This window comes from Drosophila serrata, unplaced genomic scaffold (assembly GCF_035046125.1).
Source record: "Drosophila serrata isolate PLE 108 unplaced genomic scaffold, ASM3504612v1 contig_89, whole genome shotgun sequence".
NCBI classification, from domain to species: Eukaryota; Metazoa; Arthropoda; class Insecta; order Diptera; family Drosophilidae; genus Drosophila; species Drosophila serrata.
In genome coordinates this window covers 22031-39790 of record NW_028256987.1, presented here as the reverse complement: position 1 = coordinate 39790, position 17760 = coordinate 22031, and the positions used below count along the sequence as shown (strand labels likewise).

At 32.8% G+C, this 17760-nt stretch overlaps 1 protein-coding gene across 48 annotated transcripts in view; it reads left to right on the top strand.

Annotated features, from left to right (window-relative positions):
* LOC147644808 (nipped-B protein-like) overlaps positions 1 to 17760 on the top strand; it is a 32527-nt gene that overhangs the window by 7766 nt on the left and 7001 nt on the right. For 13 of the 48 annotated variants that reach the window (XM_086840316.1, XM_086840349.1, XM_086840331.1 and 10 more), the window contains exons 5-8: positions 5651 to 5810; positions 5868 to 6712; positions 6782 to 6946; positions 13447 to 13625. In XM_086840316.1, coding sequence (XP_086696442.1) covers positions 5651 to 5810; positions 5868 to 6712; positions 6782 to 6946; positions 13447 to 13625 — 1349 coding nt within the window. Of the gene's footprint in view, positions 1 to 5622; positions 5811 to 5867; positions 6713 to 6781; positions 6947 to 13446; positions 13626 to 17760 lie in introns of those variants that run through there. The other 35 variants (XM_086840472.1, XM_086840442.1, XM_086840487.1 and 32 more) reach the window with 7 other exon arrangements.

Here is a 17760-nt window from a genome sequence, read left to right as displayed (position 1 = left end):
CGTTCACTTCGCGTCTGCATGCAGCTATTCTGATTTGTGTATTTCATTTATTAATTTAGGTTTCCTGCTAGTGTTTTCTTTTGCACATTTTGCATTGAATTTTGTGCCTTCTCCGCCGCAACAGCTAAACGTTCCTAAGCTTGTCTCATCTTATCTATCGTGCTTTCTCTCTCTATATTGAAAAAAGTACAGTGATAAAACAGTTGTATAATTTTGTTAACACTAAATGGAAGACTGTAACTCATCCTTCCTCGCTTTCTTTCAAAAATATAACTGTAAATAATGAATAGGCAATAGCGGATATATTTGCGAAGTTTTTTCAAACAACATATGGGCAACTCTCCAGAAAGGTCCGCCGCGGACAAAAATTTAAAACTGCTTAAAAACGAGATTTTTTCACATGGTTACATAAAAAAATTGGTCAGATTGATCAAGACTAAGAGAATTGTTCATTTTCTAAAATAAATTTCGAAAAAATCGAAGTCAAACACGAGTAAACGCAATTTATGTTTTTTTTTTGTCAAAAAAAAGGAATGTTTTGTTTTGATGCTAATCTCTTAATCAAAAGCATTTTGCTTTGACATTTGCTTTCTAATATCACATAGAAAACCCAAAGAGTCAATATAAAATGCAAAAGGACAAATGCGTTTACCAATAGTCGTACTTTTGATTTAAATTATCGCTTTCCAAAATGTCGTGTGCGACCGGTACTAAAATTGAATTTAAAAAATAACTACTTAATATTTTAAAATCAAACAAAATACAATATTAAGATAATTCATTGCATAATTCATTAAAATTTAATGTAATACAATTTTTCATCTCGTTTCGATGAATTGTTGTTGTTTGTTGCAAATGTAACTTCTGTTCTTGTCGCGTGCGAATGCAGTACATTTTAGTGAACATCTTAAAAACGAAGAAGGGTTCAAAATCGATCTTAGCACCAAACTTAAAGATAACCAAGAGCTATAAGTTTCAAATTTTGTAAAATAAAAATAAAGTCTTGGTACATGATATTTTTAGTTAGAATGCGTACGAACAACGCATTCGACACCAGAGAATTGCCCATATTTGAATTCTACGTATTCAAAACAAACTTCCTTTTTCATCATGCCGAAATCAAACCGAATTTCCAGTCCTAGTTTAAACGAAGGCTCTCTTTTTTTTACATCTCCACCGTGTTAAGACTGTTTATTTGCCGGGTCCCGACGGAATACCTGGCTTTTTGCTCAGTTATTTTGTCGACGCCCTGTGTAATCCCCTCTCCAAAAAAAAGCATTACTCATCATTTTTGTAGATCAGTAATTTCTTCACGTCAAAATTTTATTAGGCGAAGATCGAAAACAACTAATCTATTGGAGCTCACTTTCTTTAATATAAAAGGCTTCCATAATAGCTTCTAGACAGATGTAATCATACGGAAATCAGTAAAGCATTTGACTCTGTTAACCATTCTCTCCTCCTAAGGAAACTCGATTTAATGGGTTGTCCAAGTGGTCTTCTTAATTGGATCTTAAGTTATCTGAATGGCAGAACGCAAAAGGTCCTATTTAATAATAATTTATCTAATGTTGTAAGGGTTACATCTGGCGTCCCGAAAGAAAGCCATTTGGGACCCTTATTTATAAATCACCTGCCCAAAGTCTTGACTAATTCCAGAGTGCTTATGTATGCTGATGCAGTCAAGCTTTGCGTTCAATACAAGAACGTCGCCTGTCCGTCGAATTTACACACAGATCTCAATAATTTTCAAACTTAGTGTCGTGTAAACTTATTAAACTTAAACGGGTCTACATGCAAGCTAATGACATTCCCTCAAAGCAAAGATTACCTTCCTACACTAATAGACTCCTTTTAATTAACTTACCATCCTAAGCCAACCGTGGAACTATAATTGGCATTATCTTCATCTATAACCTCATTCATGGTGTACCAAGTAGAAATATTAGATTCTATATTCCATTAGTGTTGCATGACTCTAAAACCGCTTTTGAATTACATGAACCTTTTAGAGTATTGTGTGCAAATTATAATGATTTGTATACAATAATCTGTAACGTAGAAGGCCTTCCAAAACTAAAAACTTTAATTCTAACCCACTTAGTAGACATGCAGGCAAGCAATTCGGCAGCACGCCAGTAGTTGATTTCCTCTTCGTCTTTTCTATTTTTCCTTTCGCGCCTACTAACTCTTAATCCAACAGGCACGTGCCTGGCTTCATACGGGCCACTTGTATGTACTGATCTTAGTGCATCATTGTCCATTATATATTATTCTAGAATTTTGCTTAAAATGTTATGAAAATTGGATAACTATATCATATAGCTATCATAAGAACGATTGGAAAATGTATAGAAAATAATGATATATTTTCCAGTTTTCAATAGAATTTCATCAAATTTAAGATATAGTCATTTTATATTATTCTAGATGTTTGTTTACAATTTTATGAAAACTGCCATAGGAAAGCTCGAAAAGTTAATACAATTAAAAATTATAACTTTTTCAGTTTTCCAAATATTTTTATCAAATTTTAGATACGGCCATTTTTAGTTTAAATTTTATGAAAATCATTAGATATAGAGGAAATGCAAAACTGGAAATGTAAAACAATAAATATATACGTATAGGTAAATGTAATAAAAGAAAGCATTACTTCATCGTTTTTTTATATCCTTGCAGGGTATTATAATTTCAGTCAAAAGTTTGTAACGCAGTGAAGGAGGCACCTCCGACCATATAAAGTATATATATTCTTGATCAACATCAACAGCCGAGTCGATTTAGCCATGTGCGTCTGTCCGTTTCTACGCAAACTAGTCTCTCAGTTTTGAAGCTATCTAAATGAAACTTTGTAGTTAGCCTTCTATATACTCTCACTCGTATATATGTCTGAACGGGCCGGATCGGACGACTATATCATATAGCTGCCATAGGAATGATCGGAAATTTTTTACAAAAAAAAATTAATTTTTCAGTTTTCAATAAAATTGGATCAAATTTGAGATATAGCCATTTTACTATACTCTACAATTTTGTATAAAATTTTATGAAAATCGGACTACTATATCATATAGCTCCCATAGGAACGACCGGGAATTTAATACAATTAAATTTATAACTTTTTCAGTTTTCAGCTGATTTACATCAAATTTGAGGTATAGTCATTTTATATTAGTCTTACATTTTGTGTCAAATTTCATGAAAATCAGACGACTATATCATATATGTAGGTGTCATACAACCGATCGTTTGATGTAGAGGAAAATGCAAATCTGTGAATGTAAAACTGCAAATATAATATGTATAGGTGAATGAAATGAAAGCAGGTATTACTTCATTGTTTTTTAACACAAATCTATATAATTTATATTGTATTGATTCGTATTCATAGCAGTTCTATCTGCAAGGGTATATAAACTTCGGCGTGCCGAAGTTAGCTTCCTTTCTTGTTTTTGTTTAACATAAATATGTACAAATATGTTGTATATATATAACTTATGTTGTATTGATTCCTAGCCATCTATCTGCAAGGGTATATGAACTTCGACCGAAGTTAGCTACCTTTTCTGTTAGACATGTGATCACTCTTTCGTGATGAGTGCGTCCTTTTGGCAATCATTTGAGGTTACCACGTCGGTCATATCAGACCCAACCTTCCCCCATTTCTCCGACATGAGACGAACGTTGTCATGGAATTCATCCACCAGACTGTCTCTGGCCACCTTGCACAACGTTCTCACACTTCTTACAAATCATAAAGGTAACCTGTAGATCTTTCTACCATAGGAACAATCGGAACATTTTTACAAAGGAAATTATAACATTTTCAGTTTTTAACAGAATTTTATTAAATTTAAGAAATAGCCATTTTATATTATTCTACAATTTTGTGTTAAAATCGGTCACTATATCTCATAGCTGCCATAGAAACGATCGATAAATTAATACAAATAAAAATTATAACTTTTTCAGTTTTCAACACATTTTATCAAATTTGAGATACAGCCCTTTTTTTATTATTCAAGAATTTTGGTTTTAATTTTATGAAATTCGGACGACTATACACAGCTGCCATACAAACGATCTTGAGATAATGTAAAACTGTAAATGTAATATATGTAAGGTGAATGAAATAAAATCACGCATTACTGCATTGTTTTTTAACATATATATATAATTTACATTGTATTAATTCCGACTGATCGAAGTTCGTGCGTGCTGAAATTAGCTTCCTTTCCTGTTTAATATTATACAATTTCGGATTTAATTTTATAAAAACCGGACGACTTTGTCATATAGCTGCCATATATTCTTGAAAAGCTCTCTATCTAGCCATGTCCGTTTGTTTGTCCTGTCTGTCTGTCTGCTTCCACGCAAACAATTTTTTTTTTCAGTTTTAAAGCTTTTTGAAGTAATTATTGCAGTTAGTCTGCTATATACTCTCACTACTATATAAATATGAACCGGACGAATGGGACAAATATATTTCACAATGCTGGCAAAGAAACGATCGGAAAATATTTTTTTATTAATAAAGGATTTTGGTTTTAATTTTGTAAAAATCGGGCTAGTATTTTTATATATGTAGCTATAGAAAGGATCCTTAAATGTAGAATAAAATGCTAAACTGTATCTGTGAAAGAGACTCTACTTTCTTTGCCAACATAAATATTTCGAATTACACATGCACACAAAAAAAAAGACGTGTCATGTACCAGAGGGTAGACCATTCTTTTCCTAGGTTTTCGAGGTCACTGAATCCGAATCTGAAGTCAGAACAGTAAATTTCTTTCCAGTTTTCGAGATATTGGCTTTTTAAAAATTTTTAGAGGTTATGTCAGTTAAATAGATATAACTCGAAAATAAAATTTCTAATTCGCATAAATTTCATATCAAATGAAAGCCAATAGAATAACCTAAATATGTTTCTCTCAAAACTTTTCGATTCGGTTAGTAGTTTCGGAGATATAAGCCGCCAAACTCAAAAATTGTAATTTTTGCTCGAAAAAGTCATTTTTGAGTATCGAAAAAGGGCCGATAACAAATCGATACATTTTTTTTGATATTTTTTTCTGAAGAACTAAAGTTTAAGGAAGAAATTAAGATATCATTGATCAAAATCTATGGTGTTATAGTTAAGTTATTTAATTTTAAGTGATTAAATTTGTGTATTTTTTACATGCAAATGTATGGCAGGAAACAATGTTTTTGAGTATACACGTGCAGACCATTGTGGAGTGCTGAAACCAAAAATTAAAATTTTTGAGTTTGGCGGCTTATATCTCCGAGTTTCGAGTTATATCTATTTAACTGACATAACCTCTAAAAATTTTTAAAAAGCCAATATCTCGAAAACTGGAAAGAAAATTTACTGTTCTGACTTCAGATTCGGATTCAGCGACCCCGAAAACCTAGGAAAAGAATGGTCTACCCTCTGGTACATGACACTTTTTTTTTGTGTGCCTGTGTTATTATCGTTTTAATTGAATTGCAATCTGAAAGGCGCGCCGATTTTAGCTTTTTTACTTACATTTTTTTTTATTAACCGTACATATGTATATACGAAATGCAATTATTTTTGTCTAACACCTCATAGTAAACAAGTAAAATTACTTACAGGTTTAATCTGTTATTTATTTAATTACAGTGTCTGGTGAACACCATCTCGTAAAAAGACTTTATTACCAAAAGGAAGAAAGCGAACCTAAATTTGATTCATACGCAACACCGATAGAAAGCAGTACCAATATATCTACACAAATCTTAAAAAACGATTCGCATTTTCGTTCGCAGATTTATATTGATCAGTAAGCATTATTGCTACATATGTACACATACATTCTATAATATCTCTTAAATTTTAGTATGACCTCAACGGTGACTCCGCCAAAATATCCACAAATCAAAGTCAGAGAACAGTCATTTGAAGACAGTGAACTCAAAAATAAAACTATAAACTATAAAAATGTGGACAACATATTTTCGGAAAATGTTGATAAAGAAAAAGTATTTTATACCTCGGAGACAAAAAAGCAAATTCAATCCAATGAAGATTACTTTCGTAATTGTGATATTATTCAAACAGACAAACCTTTTCAAACTATAACTGAAGACTTGCCCCAAGTTTTAGCGTCCTCGACTTTTAATTTAGGTTCGTCAAATTTGTCTTTAACACATGATCAGCCATATAAGGCATTTGCATCAAGTCAAATCCAAAACTCTTTACTACAACAACCAAAAAGTAAACCAACACAAGCTATTGAGAAACCCGAGGCAAATCAGCAAGAATCACAACCAAGTGCGAACTTAATTCCAAATAATAACAGAATTTCGTATAGCTCCGACCTCCAACAAAGTGTGGCTTCAACCACTACATCGACGTCTACGTCATCAAGTGGCAAGTCTCAGGTTCGGGTATGTATCAATCGCCTTAAAATTGAGGATACTTGTCTTATGCAAGAAAGTATTAAGAAGTTTGTACAAAAGTCACCAGAATTGGCTAGAAGTTTGGGGTTACTACAAGAATCAACTCAACCATTTGAAACCTTGAAAATGCTGCCTAAATTTCCGGACCTGGTAACTTCGAGCGGTGAGACCCTTGTTATATCTTCGGCAGATTCATTTTCTAGCATAAAAGCAGATGAAAAGAATATTTCTGGTAAACGAAAACAAGCTATATCAATTGGTGATATCCCACCGGAACAAGTTTGTAAGTATTATTATATTTTAGATTTATTATTAAGTATAAATATAAATTTACTTATTTTTATAATAACAGTCTCTAAACCCAAAGTTCGCCGTGTCGAAAGAATATTGCCTATATCAAATCAACAATTTCTGAAGGATGAAGTAACTAGATCACAAACATATCAACAATTTATTCGAAACATGGAGCAAATAATTGAAATATTAGACGATACCGAGTCTCCCAATTTTGATTCAGGTATGCAACACAAAAAATTGTATCTTAAGTTAGTAGTAATATCACTACAAAATTTTGTATATTCTGTTGAACTCTCCCTTTAAACCATTATAACATTATCGGACTGAACTCCTTTTATACCCTTGCAGGGTATTATAATTTCAGTCAGAAGTTTGCAACGCAGTGAAGGAGGCACCTCCGACTATATAAAGTATATATATTCTTGATCACGATCAACAGCCGAGTCGATCTAGCCATGTCCGTCTGTCCTTCTGTCCGTCTGTCCGTTTCTACGTAAACTAGTCTCTCAGTTTTGAAGCTATCAGAATGAAACTTTGTAGTTAGCCTTCTATATACTCTCACTCGTATATATTTATGTCGGAACGGGCCGGATCGGACGACTATATCATATAGCTGACATAGGAATGATCGGAAAATGTTTACAAAAAAAATGTAACTTTTTCAGTTTTCAACAGAATTGGATCAAATTTGAGATATAGCCATTTTACTATACTCTAAAATTTTGCATAAAATTTTATGAAAATCGAACTACTATATCATATAGGTCCCATAGGAACGATCGAGAAATTAATACAATTAAATTTATAACTTTTTCAGTTTTCAGCCGATTTTCATCAAATTTGAGGTATAGCCATTTTGTGTTAGTCTTAAATTTTGTGTCAAATTTCATGAAAATCGGACGACTATATCATATAAGTGGCATACAAACAATCTTTTGATATAGAGGAAAAATGCAAATCTGAGATTGTAAAACAGCAAATATAATATGTATAGGTGAATGAAATGAAAGCAGGTATTACTTCATTGTTTTTTAACACAAATATATATAATTAATATTGTATTGATTCGTATTCATAGAAGTTCTATCTGCAAGGGTATATAAACTTCGGCGTGCCGAAGTTAGCTTCCTTTCTTGTTTTTTTTTTTTTGAGTTAGAATAATTAATTCGTTTTTAGTCAGAAGTTTGCAACGCAGTAATATATTCTTAATCAGCTTTGTCTGTCCGCCTTTCCGTTTCTATCCGAATGAACTTTGCAGTTAGTTCTCTATATACTCTGTCTTGTCTATAAGTTGAAAACGGACGGATCATATAGATGCCATAAGAATTATTAGTATTATATTAGAATTTAAGTTTTAATTAACCTACACCTACCATTTCGGTATATGTGTTGCGCATCCCAGTTTTTCCCAGATGTGAACATCGAGGATATGTCTTCCCTGTGTGTGTTCGCGCTCTTGCTCACGTTCTATGAAGGAATACGTTTTCCGTGAGAGGACTGGAACGCCGCCGGGTTCGCCTTTTTGTTAGCGATCTGCTCTATGAATTTTCAGATGGGGTGTAGAGCTTTGAAGAGGTCTAACTTAAGGGGTTAGACCACCCTGCATTTTCTTTTAAATCGTTTTTATACCTTTGCAGGGTATTATAATTTCAGTCAGAAGTTTGCATCGCAGTGAAGGAGGCTCCTCCGACTATATAAAGTATATTTCTTGATCAGGATCAACAGCCGAGTCGATCTAGCCATGTCCGTCTGCCCGTCTGTCCTTCTGTCCGTCTGTCCGATTCTACGCAAACTAGTCTCTCAGTTTTGAAGCTATCTAAATGAAACTTTGTAGTTAGCCTTCTATATACTCTCACTCGTATATATGTCGGAACGGGCCGGATCGGACGACTATATCATATAGCTGCCATAGGAATGATCGGAAAATTTTTACAAAAAAAAATTAATTTTTCAGTTTTCAATAAAATTGGATCAAATTTGAGATATAGCCATTTTACTATACTCTACAATTTTGTATAAAATTTTATGAAAATCGGACTACTATATCATATAGCTCCCATAGGAACGACCGCGAAATTAATACAATTAAATTTATAACTTTTTCAGTTTTCAGCTGATTTACATCAAATTTGAGGTATATCCATTTTATATTAGTCTTAAAGTTTGTGTCAAATTTCATGAAAATCGGACGACTATATCATATATGTAGGTGTCATACAACCGATCGTTTGATGTAGAGGAAAATGCAAATCTGTGAATGTAAAACTGCAAATATAATATGTATAGGTGAATGAAATGAAATCAGGTATTACTTCGATGTTTTTTAACACAAATATATATAATTTATATTGTATTGATTCCTATTCATAGAAGTTCTTTCTGCAAAGGTAAAGTAAATATCCTGTTTTGTTATAAGTAAAACTATATAATGTAACCTTTTTTAGCCAGAGTCAAATATAGCTTATAGATTTACTTGAATTTTGTTTAATTTAATTTGATCAATCTTTTATTTTTATTTTTTTTAGAAAATTCACTTAATTAACGAATATAAAAATTAAGTAAGAGAAAGTTTGCCTCGTGAGCGATTTGAGCTCGCGCTCGCCAAGTTGTGAGGAGGGTGCTCTAACCTTTGAGGCAAAGTCAAATATCAAGCGAGCAAAAAAAAAATAAAGGGGTTGCAAGTTCTTCTCAGACGCGATATGCACATATGTGTATATCGAAGACGCAATTTATGTTGTCTACGTGGCGCCCGGACTGTTAAACGTATAGTCTTAAAGAGGTTGTGAGTATGGTTGAAAATGACTTACTACAATTAACAATGTAATTGTAACAAATGGAACAAAAATAAGCGTGTAAAAAAGTTCACAGCGTCATATTGCTTTTTTTTTCATACCTCTCAGGATGAATTTCATCATGAGCATTATTATTTACCCCGGCCAAGCATGAATAAAAGCAAATGGTAACTTTACATAAACAGTAAGATAGTACCCCTTGAGCGATTCCAAACAGAAAAGTCAGACTAGGTTCGGTCCAAAGCTACGGCAAGGTATTTTCCCAGGGATGTACGGCCCTGGGAAAGTTCTATTTAAACACAGCTGGATTAACACCTCAGCTGCAACCTGGAAGTTAGTTGGCGAATCTGATAAATCCAGCCAATGAATACAGATTGGAGCTTTCTTAATTTTCTACAGTCCTTTTTTTTATCAAAATCTGTTAGTGGCTAGCCTTTTCCAAAGCTATGTTAAAAACCCCATTTTTCAAGTCCATTGTAGATAAAAATGCAGCCTATTGTAGTTTTTTTCAATCTTCTATCAGAGGTATTGGAAAATAATCTGATTTTTTCTTTCCAATAAATATTTTATTTTTTATAAAAAACAATTTAAAGCGGAAATTTCCTCGAAAAATCGATTTTTTTTTGCAAAACTGCCATTTTGTCAAAAAAAATTATTTTGCCTATTCCTTCGATTAATTACTAGATTTGACATTACTCTAACGAAATGTGTTTGGTTTTTTAATTTCGGATGATCCAGTTCCGACATATTGTGGTCACCACAAAACGTCATATTTAAAAGAAGCTCCCGGAATTCAGTTAAAATACAGTTAAAAGATATTTTAATATGTCTTTAAATTTTTGGATCAATGATTTAAAAAGTTTCTTCAAAAAACACTCTGAAAAATTCACTTTTTTTTGGCCCTCTAACTGTATGTAACCCCTAAAGAAAAAAAATTAAATCAAAATAAAAATGTTAAATTTTGCGAACAATTTTAAATTATCGACAAATAATTACCGCCACACTCGTTAGCTTTTTGATAGCTAGTCCAGCTAGTTTTGGCGGGTTTTTACACAATTTTTTTTTTTTAATTGTTCGTTGTGTTCCTTAGGCAAAATCAAATATTTCCAAATAATTTTAAAATTATTGTCAAATATTTAGCTATTTTATTGCTATACTACGATTCCGATTGGTTCCTAAATTCTAAATCTAAATAAATAGGTGTCGAATTTAAAAACCATTTCGAGAATACCAAAATATATAAAATCATTATGGCTCCTTCCGTTTTGAATAAATTTATTTTGACCTCTGACAGTCTGAGTTATTTCCAATCCAACTTCTGCAATCCAGCAACGCCCATTCCATCTAGGTATACGTGCCAAATTCATGTGATAAGGTACAAATCTTGTTCAGAGCTGATTTCAGTTGATTTTAAGTGCGCGGCGGACACCTTGCCTTCTCTCAAGCCAAAATATGAGTATTCATATTTTATTTACGAAAGGTGTGCCGCCCTGCTTATGGAACAGATCGATACGATCTCTGCTAAATCAGCTCAAGTTCAACCCGTTCCGACCCAAAATTCCTTTCCGTCTGGCCGTCGGCTTCCTCCGTGCGATGCGGAAGTTTTCTCGGACGATTATCGTCGCTGGCCGACTTTCCGAGATATTTTCACAGCGGTCTATATAGACAATCTATTGTTATATTTATCCAATTCGCCACTCACTAATGATGGTTTCCGCTCAGCATGGGAAAACCTAACTGAGCGTTTTGAAAATAAACGATCGCTGATGAACAAATACAAAATATGCGACTTGTGTTCAAAAGATAACCATCCAGTGCATATACTTATGTCCAAGCTATCTTCAGATCGAAGGAGTTCGAAGCGAAGAAAATGAAAAAGCAGCTTGTAGGAATAACTCTTCCCAGGCCTGCTCGTACCACTACGCCTTCTACGTCTTCCAATCCCGATCCAAAAAACTAACCTACTTCCTAGGTATTTCCTATCAGAATGCAATGTTTACGGCGAAGGGGCGCTGTATTTCGAGAGGCAGTGTGATACCGTAGGCTCTCTCTCCATTTTCTATCAGTCCAAAGAGCTTTTAATTCACTTGCCCAAGTTAGCTTTTTAGTTAAATGTACATTTCAACCAATAGAGATTCGACGCACGTCGCGTAATGCCCAGTTGCCGTCTTTTCATAATCGCGAATGATATAGAATGATATAAAATGGGTAGTTCTCAAATTTATTAAAAATGTGTTGAAAACTGAAAAAGTTGTAATTTTTAATTGTTTTAATTTCTCGATCGTTATTATGGCAGCTACATCATATATAATACATGTATATGAAATACATAGTAGTCTTATTTAATAAACATTTTACTAAAGATTCTAGATTAATATAAAATGGCTGATATATTTGAGATATATTTTATGAAAATCTCTTGGAACTGGAAAAGTAAATTTTTTTTTAAAATATAAGCGCCATCTTTTTAAGTGAACGGACGTGTTTTTTTTTTCTTGCGCTCGCGTTTTGTGTTAAAGTTTGAAAATAACCACCGGGGTTAACTTCAATTTTCTATTTTGTGTTAATAACTTCCCGTTCACTTCGCGTGAGCATGTAGCTATTCTGATTTGTGTTTATAATTGGTACATTTTTTTTAAATATAAGCGCCATCTTTTTAAGTGAACGGACGTGTTTTTTTTCTTGCGCTCGCATTTTGTGTTAAAGTTTGAAAATAACCACCGGGGTTAACTTAAATTTTCTATTTTGTGTTAATAACTTCCCGTTCACTTCGCGTGAGCATGTAGCTATTCTGATTTGTGTTTATAATTGGTAAATTTTTTTTTTAAATATAAGCGCCATCTTTTTAAGTGAACGGACGTGTTTTTTTTCTTGCGCTCTCGTTTTGTGTTAAAGTTTGAAAATAATTAACGGTTTACAAGATCGTCCTCTGTCATTTACGAATCAGAATAAGGACCAAAATTATGTTTTTATGCAGGATAATGCAAATGCAAAGAGACGCAACGGTTCCTTAATGACAATAAAATAAATGTTTTGGATTGGCCGACTTGCTCTCCTAACCTTAAACCGATTGAAAACATCTGGGGTATCTTAGCCAGGCGAGTTTACGCCAACAACAACAAATTTCAGACTGTTAAAAGTCTCAAAAATGAAATTTTAAGACAATGGTCTCTCTTGGACCAAAATATCTTAAAAAACCTTAAAAATTCAATGCCTAAAAGAATTTTTGAAGTAGGAAAAGCACAAGGCGCCGTTATAAACTATTAATATTTAGTTATAAACAATTAAACCAATAAAATATTAGCTGTAAACAAAAATAATTGAAGTGTGTCGTATCATTTTGTAACAATTTCAAGGTAGCCTAAATAAAGGCGCGTGTCTTTTTTTACCGTTACTTGAAAACGAGTGATGCAACCAAGGATAAGAATAGCGCATTTTGTGCACAACTCCTTGTGCTATTATTCGGCATACTTTATTTTGATCTACTGTGTGTTTCCATTCTCCTACGACTGCTGAAACCAAAATTTCATAGGTGTCGTATAATTATGAACAGGAGTGTATATTTACTGTATATGGTCGGAGAGGACTCCATTACTGCGTTGCAAATTTCTGACTGAAATTATAATACTCTAATAAAAACATAGATTAAGTCGATTTTTTTATATATTTATATTATTTGAGCGATTGCTCCTATTACAGGTCTTTAATATTATCGTTCTTTGAAGTTGATCCTTATGTTGTTTTCATTTTTATCTCCCGATCATTCCTATTCGCCTTCAACTGAGAGCGAAAAAATGCTGTTTCCACAACACAATGTTTACTACATACAAATTCATTGGCTAATATTGAAGAAACTAATTTGTATTTACTTCTAAAATATATTGTTATTCTTTATTTATTAAAAGAAATCATTGCTTTTATATTGCAGAAGACGTCGACGAGAATATTGAGTGTATATCACCAAAGCTTCTTAACATAATGAGTTCTGACGTTGCCAAACTTAAAGCCAAACAAGCTCTGGATACCATTCCGAAAAATAAACTAACCCTTCTTATTAACTATGCAATGCGCAACGTTTATTTAGCCAGAAACTACTTTGCTGGACCGGTAAATATTGTGTTCACTTACATATTAGATATTTGGTCAATATTATAATAAATGGTACTCATAAGGGGGGCGTGGGCTTAATATATTTAAAATTTCTTTCGTTTTTTTTTTTTTGTTTATTATTTATTGTATTTGTTATAAAAAAATCGAATATTCCAATTAATTTGAAACATAAGGTATTGAAGTAATTCTACAGATATTCACGTAGGCCTTTTGTAATTTTCCCCAAGCAGGGTATTTATTTAGTCAGAAATTTGCAACGAAGTTGCAAGGTAAGGTATTTTATGTTTATTTATTTTTTTTGTCATATTGAATGCATAATATCTGAAGAATATTGTACCAAAATGTCAAGTTAATTAAAGCAAAATTGACGAAGATATGATTATTTTTATACTTGCCGGATTTTTGTTGTACTCTGGATTTTTTTGTGTTTAAAAGTTTAAAGCGTTTTTCCCATAACTCACGTTTTCAAAGTCGGTGAAATTGTATTTATATTATATAATATTTATAGATATTTATGAGGTAACGCTGTCAAGATTTTTTTTCATAATTTTGATTATACAATGACCAATTAGCTGATTTCTTTTCCCAAAATATTGTGTGAAGTGAAAACAGTCTTAGAATAAAATTAAAAAATTGGATTAAAAAAAAAAACTTAGCGTTACCTTGGGTATTCTCTAAGCTAACGATTTTTTGATTTCCGATGATCCGGCACCGAGTTATGATGGGCAACGCAGTTCAACTTTTTTTCGAGACACGTCCGGACAATTGCTACAGTTGCCATATTTTTGAATATTTCTTTATAACAATTTTATAAGACATGCTTCGAATATTTTACTTTAATATACCATTCGTTAAATAAATACATTTTAAATCCCAAAAAAAAACTCCAACGACGTACGATTCGAAAGCTTTGCATCCAAATGTATTGATATGGGCATGAGCTTAAAAAATAAGTTAAGCTAAATCGATGACATGAAAGCTTTAGAGATATAAGTTAAAAGAAAGACGTTTCGTTAGCATCTGGTCACCCTTGGCCGTCTGCTGAGCCATCACGAAGAAAAGTAATACATATCTAAGGAAATCTTGTGTTTTAAGAATGACAGATTTTAATTGGCTAGAGTTCTTATTCATCAATGGCTAGGATGGGTGCATCGACAACTCTCCTCCCATAAACCCCTGAAATGCGGAAGAATCAAATTCACAGTTTTTATCAAATTATAGGTAGTTACAGGTAATATGCAAATATGGATTACGCCATATTGATTCCTAAGTTAATACCTGCCATGAACAGATGTCAATTAAGAATTGCTAAATTGCTCCTTCACTGCGTTCCAAACTTTTAACTAAAATTAGTATATTCAGCAGTGGCATAAAAACAAAATAATTTCTACTACTCCACCTTTACTTATTATAAACATATAACTATTTACAGTTTTATCTTTTACACTTTAACATTCACTGTTTGGTATTTTCCTGTACATTTAACGATTAGTTTCTATGGCAGCTATATGATATAGTCTCCCGATTTTCCCAAAATTAGAACCGTAATTCTAGAATATAAATTGGCTTTATCTCAAATTATATGAAAATCTGTTGAAAATAGGAAAAGTAAGAATTTTCTAAAAATTTTCCGATCGTTCCTATGGCAGCTATATGAAATAGTCGCCCGGTCCGGCCTGTTCCGACATATATACGAGTGAGAGTATATAACTAACTACAAAGTTTCATTTAGATAGCTTCAAAAGTGAGAGACTCGTTTGCGTAGAAACGGAAAGACGGACTGACAGACAGACGGACATGGCTAGATCGACTCGGTTGTTCATGCTGATGAAGAATATATATACTTTATATAGTCGGAGGTGCCTCCTTCACTGCGTTGCAAACTTCTGACTGAAATTATAATACCATGCAAGTGTATAACAATGATTATGAATACTGTCATAGGGTACATAGGGCGGATGTTAAATATTTCTGACAAAGTATACCATGAGAAAATAAAAAAATATAAGAAAATGCGTGTTACGAAAAAATAACTTCATGGACAAAATGTTTAATACACTTATAAATATACAACGTTCCACAACCACCAAAATATCACCTGAACCGCCAACGACATATAAATCTGCCATTTATATACCCAAACTCTCTAAAAGACTAAACATATCAAACTCTTACAACAAAGAAGAAACATTAATAATAGCCCATAAACCAATAAATACATTAAGAGAAACGTAGTTAACAAAATTCAAAGCAACGGAAAGAACAAAAATCCATGCAACAGTTTAAACATAGGATCGACAAATTCAAAATTAAAAACGAGGATAGCCCAACACAAATCATATATCATTAAGTTAAAATAGTTGACCTGAAGACGGTTGCCGATAAGCACCCAAAATATATCTGAAAAAAAAAAGGTTCTAATTTTGGCTTACCCCCCTCCTTGACCTTGAGCTGGATAAACAACCACTTTATTTATTATAATATATTTCTGTTCAAAACAACGAAGTAATAGGTACTTTCGTTACATTTACTTTTCTTCATTAATTCATTATTCTCTACATTTAACGATCGTTTCTAATGAAGCTACATATATATATGTATATGGTCGGAGGTGCCTCCTTCACTGCGTTGCAAAGTTCTGACTGGACTTTTAATTCCCTGCGAACATATAAAAAAACGATGAAGTAATGCATTCATTTATTTCATTTATCTCTACATATTATATTTACAACTTTACACTCCCAGTTTTGCATTTCCTCTATATCTAACGATTTTCATAAAATTTAAACAAAATAACATACAAACTGAAAAATATAACTTTCCAATCCTTCCTTTGAAAGCTATATGATATAGTCATCAAATTTTTATAAAATTTTAATCAAAATTCTAGAATAATATATAATGAACGTTGATTCACTATGGTCAGTGTACATACAAGTGCGCTGTATGAAACCAAGCACGTGCCTGCTTGGTTAGGAAATATGGAAATACACTACAAGGAAATTAACTACTGGCGTGCTGCCAGATTGTATGTTTGCATTTGTACTAAGTGGGTTAGGATTAAAGTATTTAGTTTGGGAAGACTATTCAAATTCAAGGGAGGTTCAACAGTGGTGTTACAATAAGGGTAAATACGATATAGTATTTCTTTTTGGTACGTGGAAATTGAGCTGACTCAACAAGTCAGCACTTTCCACGTCACCATAAATGAGGTTATAGAAAAGATTACGCCAAGCATAGTTTTACGCTTGGCTAAGGATGGTAAGTTAGTTAGGAGGAGTCTATTAGAGTACGAAAGTAATCTTTGCTTTGCATCCCAATTTAAACCGCGTAGAGCGAAAAACAAAGTTCTTTTGAACCGATTAAATTCGTTTACTATGGACGCCTTATGGAGGGCTTCAAACGTATGATCCATATTCTTAGATCCATAGTGCTAAGAACGAACTAATGAAATATATAAAGAATTTAGATATACAGATGTCATTGAATTCTTTCGACCACCTTTTATTAAATCCACACACCCCTTGCTCTATTCATCATAAACGAAGTATAATATGAAGTCAGGTTTAGAATCCAAGTGGACGCCTAAATTATTATGAATTTATTCCTTCCAAAGAGCAGCAGTTCAGCGTGTAAGTCGCAAGCTTATGAACGACACGAGTGAAAGTCATTAACTTGCATTTTGAGCCATTTTAGTTTAATAAGTTTACACGGTATCAAGGTTGGAAATTATTGAGATCTGTTTGTAAATGCGATTGGCAGGCGACATTATTGTATTGCACGCAAAGCTTGACATCATCAACTTACATAAGCACTCTGGAGTTAGCCAAGACTTAGGGCTGGTAATTTATTAATAATGTAAACAATAAGGGTCCCAAATGGCTTCTTTGCGGGACGCCATAAATAACCCTTAGAACATAAAATAAATTATTCTTTTTTTTTTTTTAATAAATTAATTATATTTATTGTTACCGGAATCGTTCAGAGCCATTAGAACATAACAGGACGTTTAGGATATGGGAAGGTAGGTATGGTACATATGGGATATGGGCCTGGATTAAATTATTCCGATAGAGGACCTTTTGCGTATAACTAGATAACATTAGATTACTGAAGTCCATGTAAATCACAT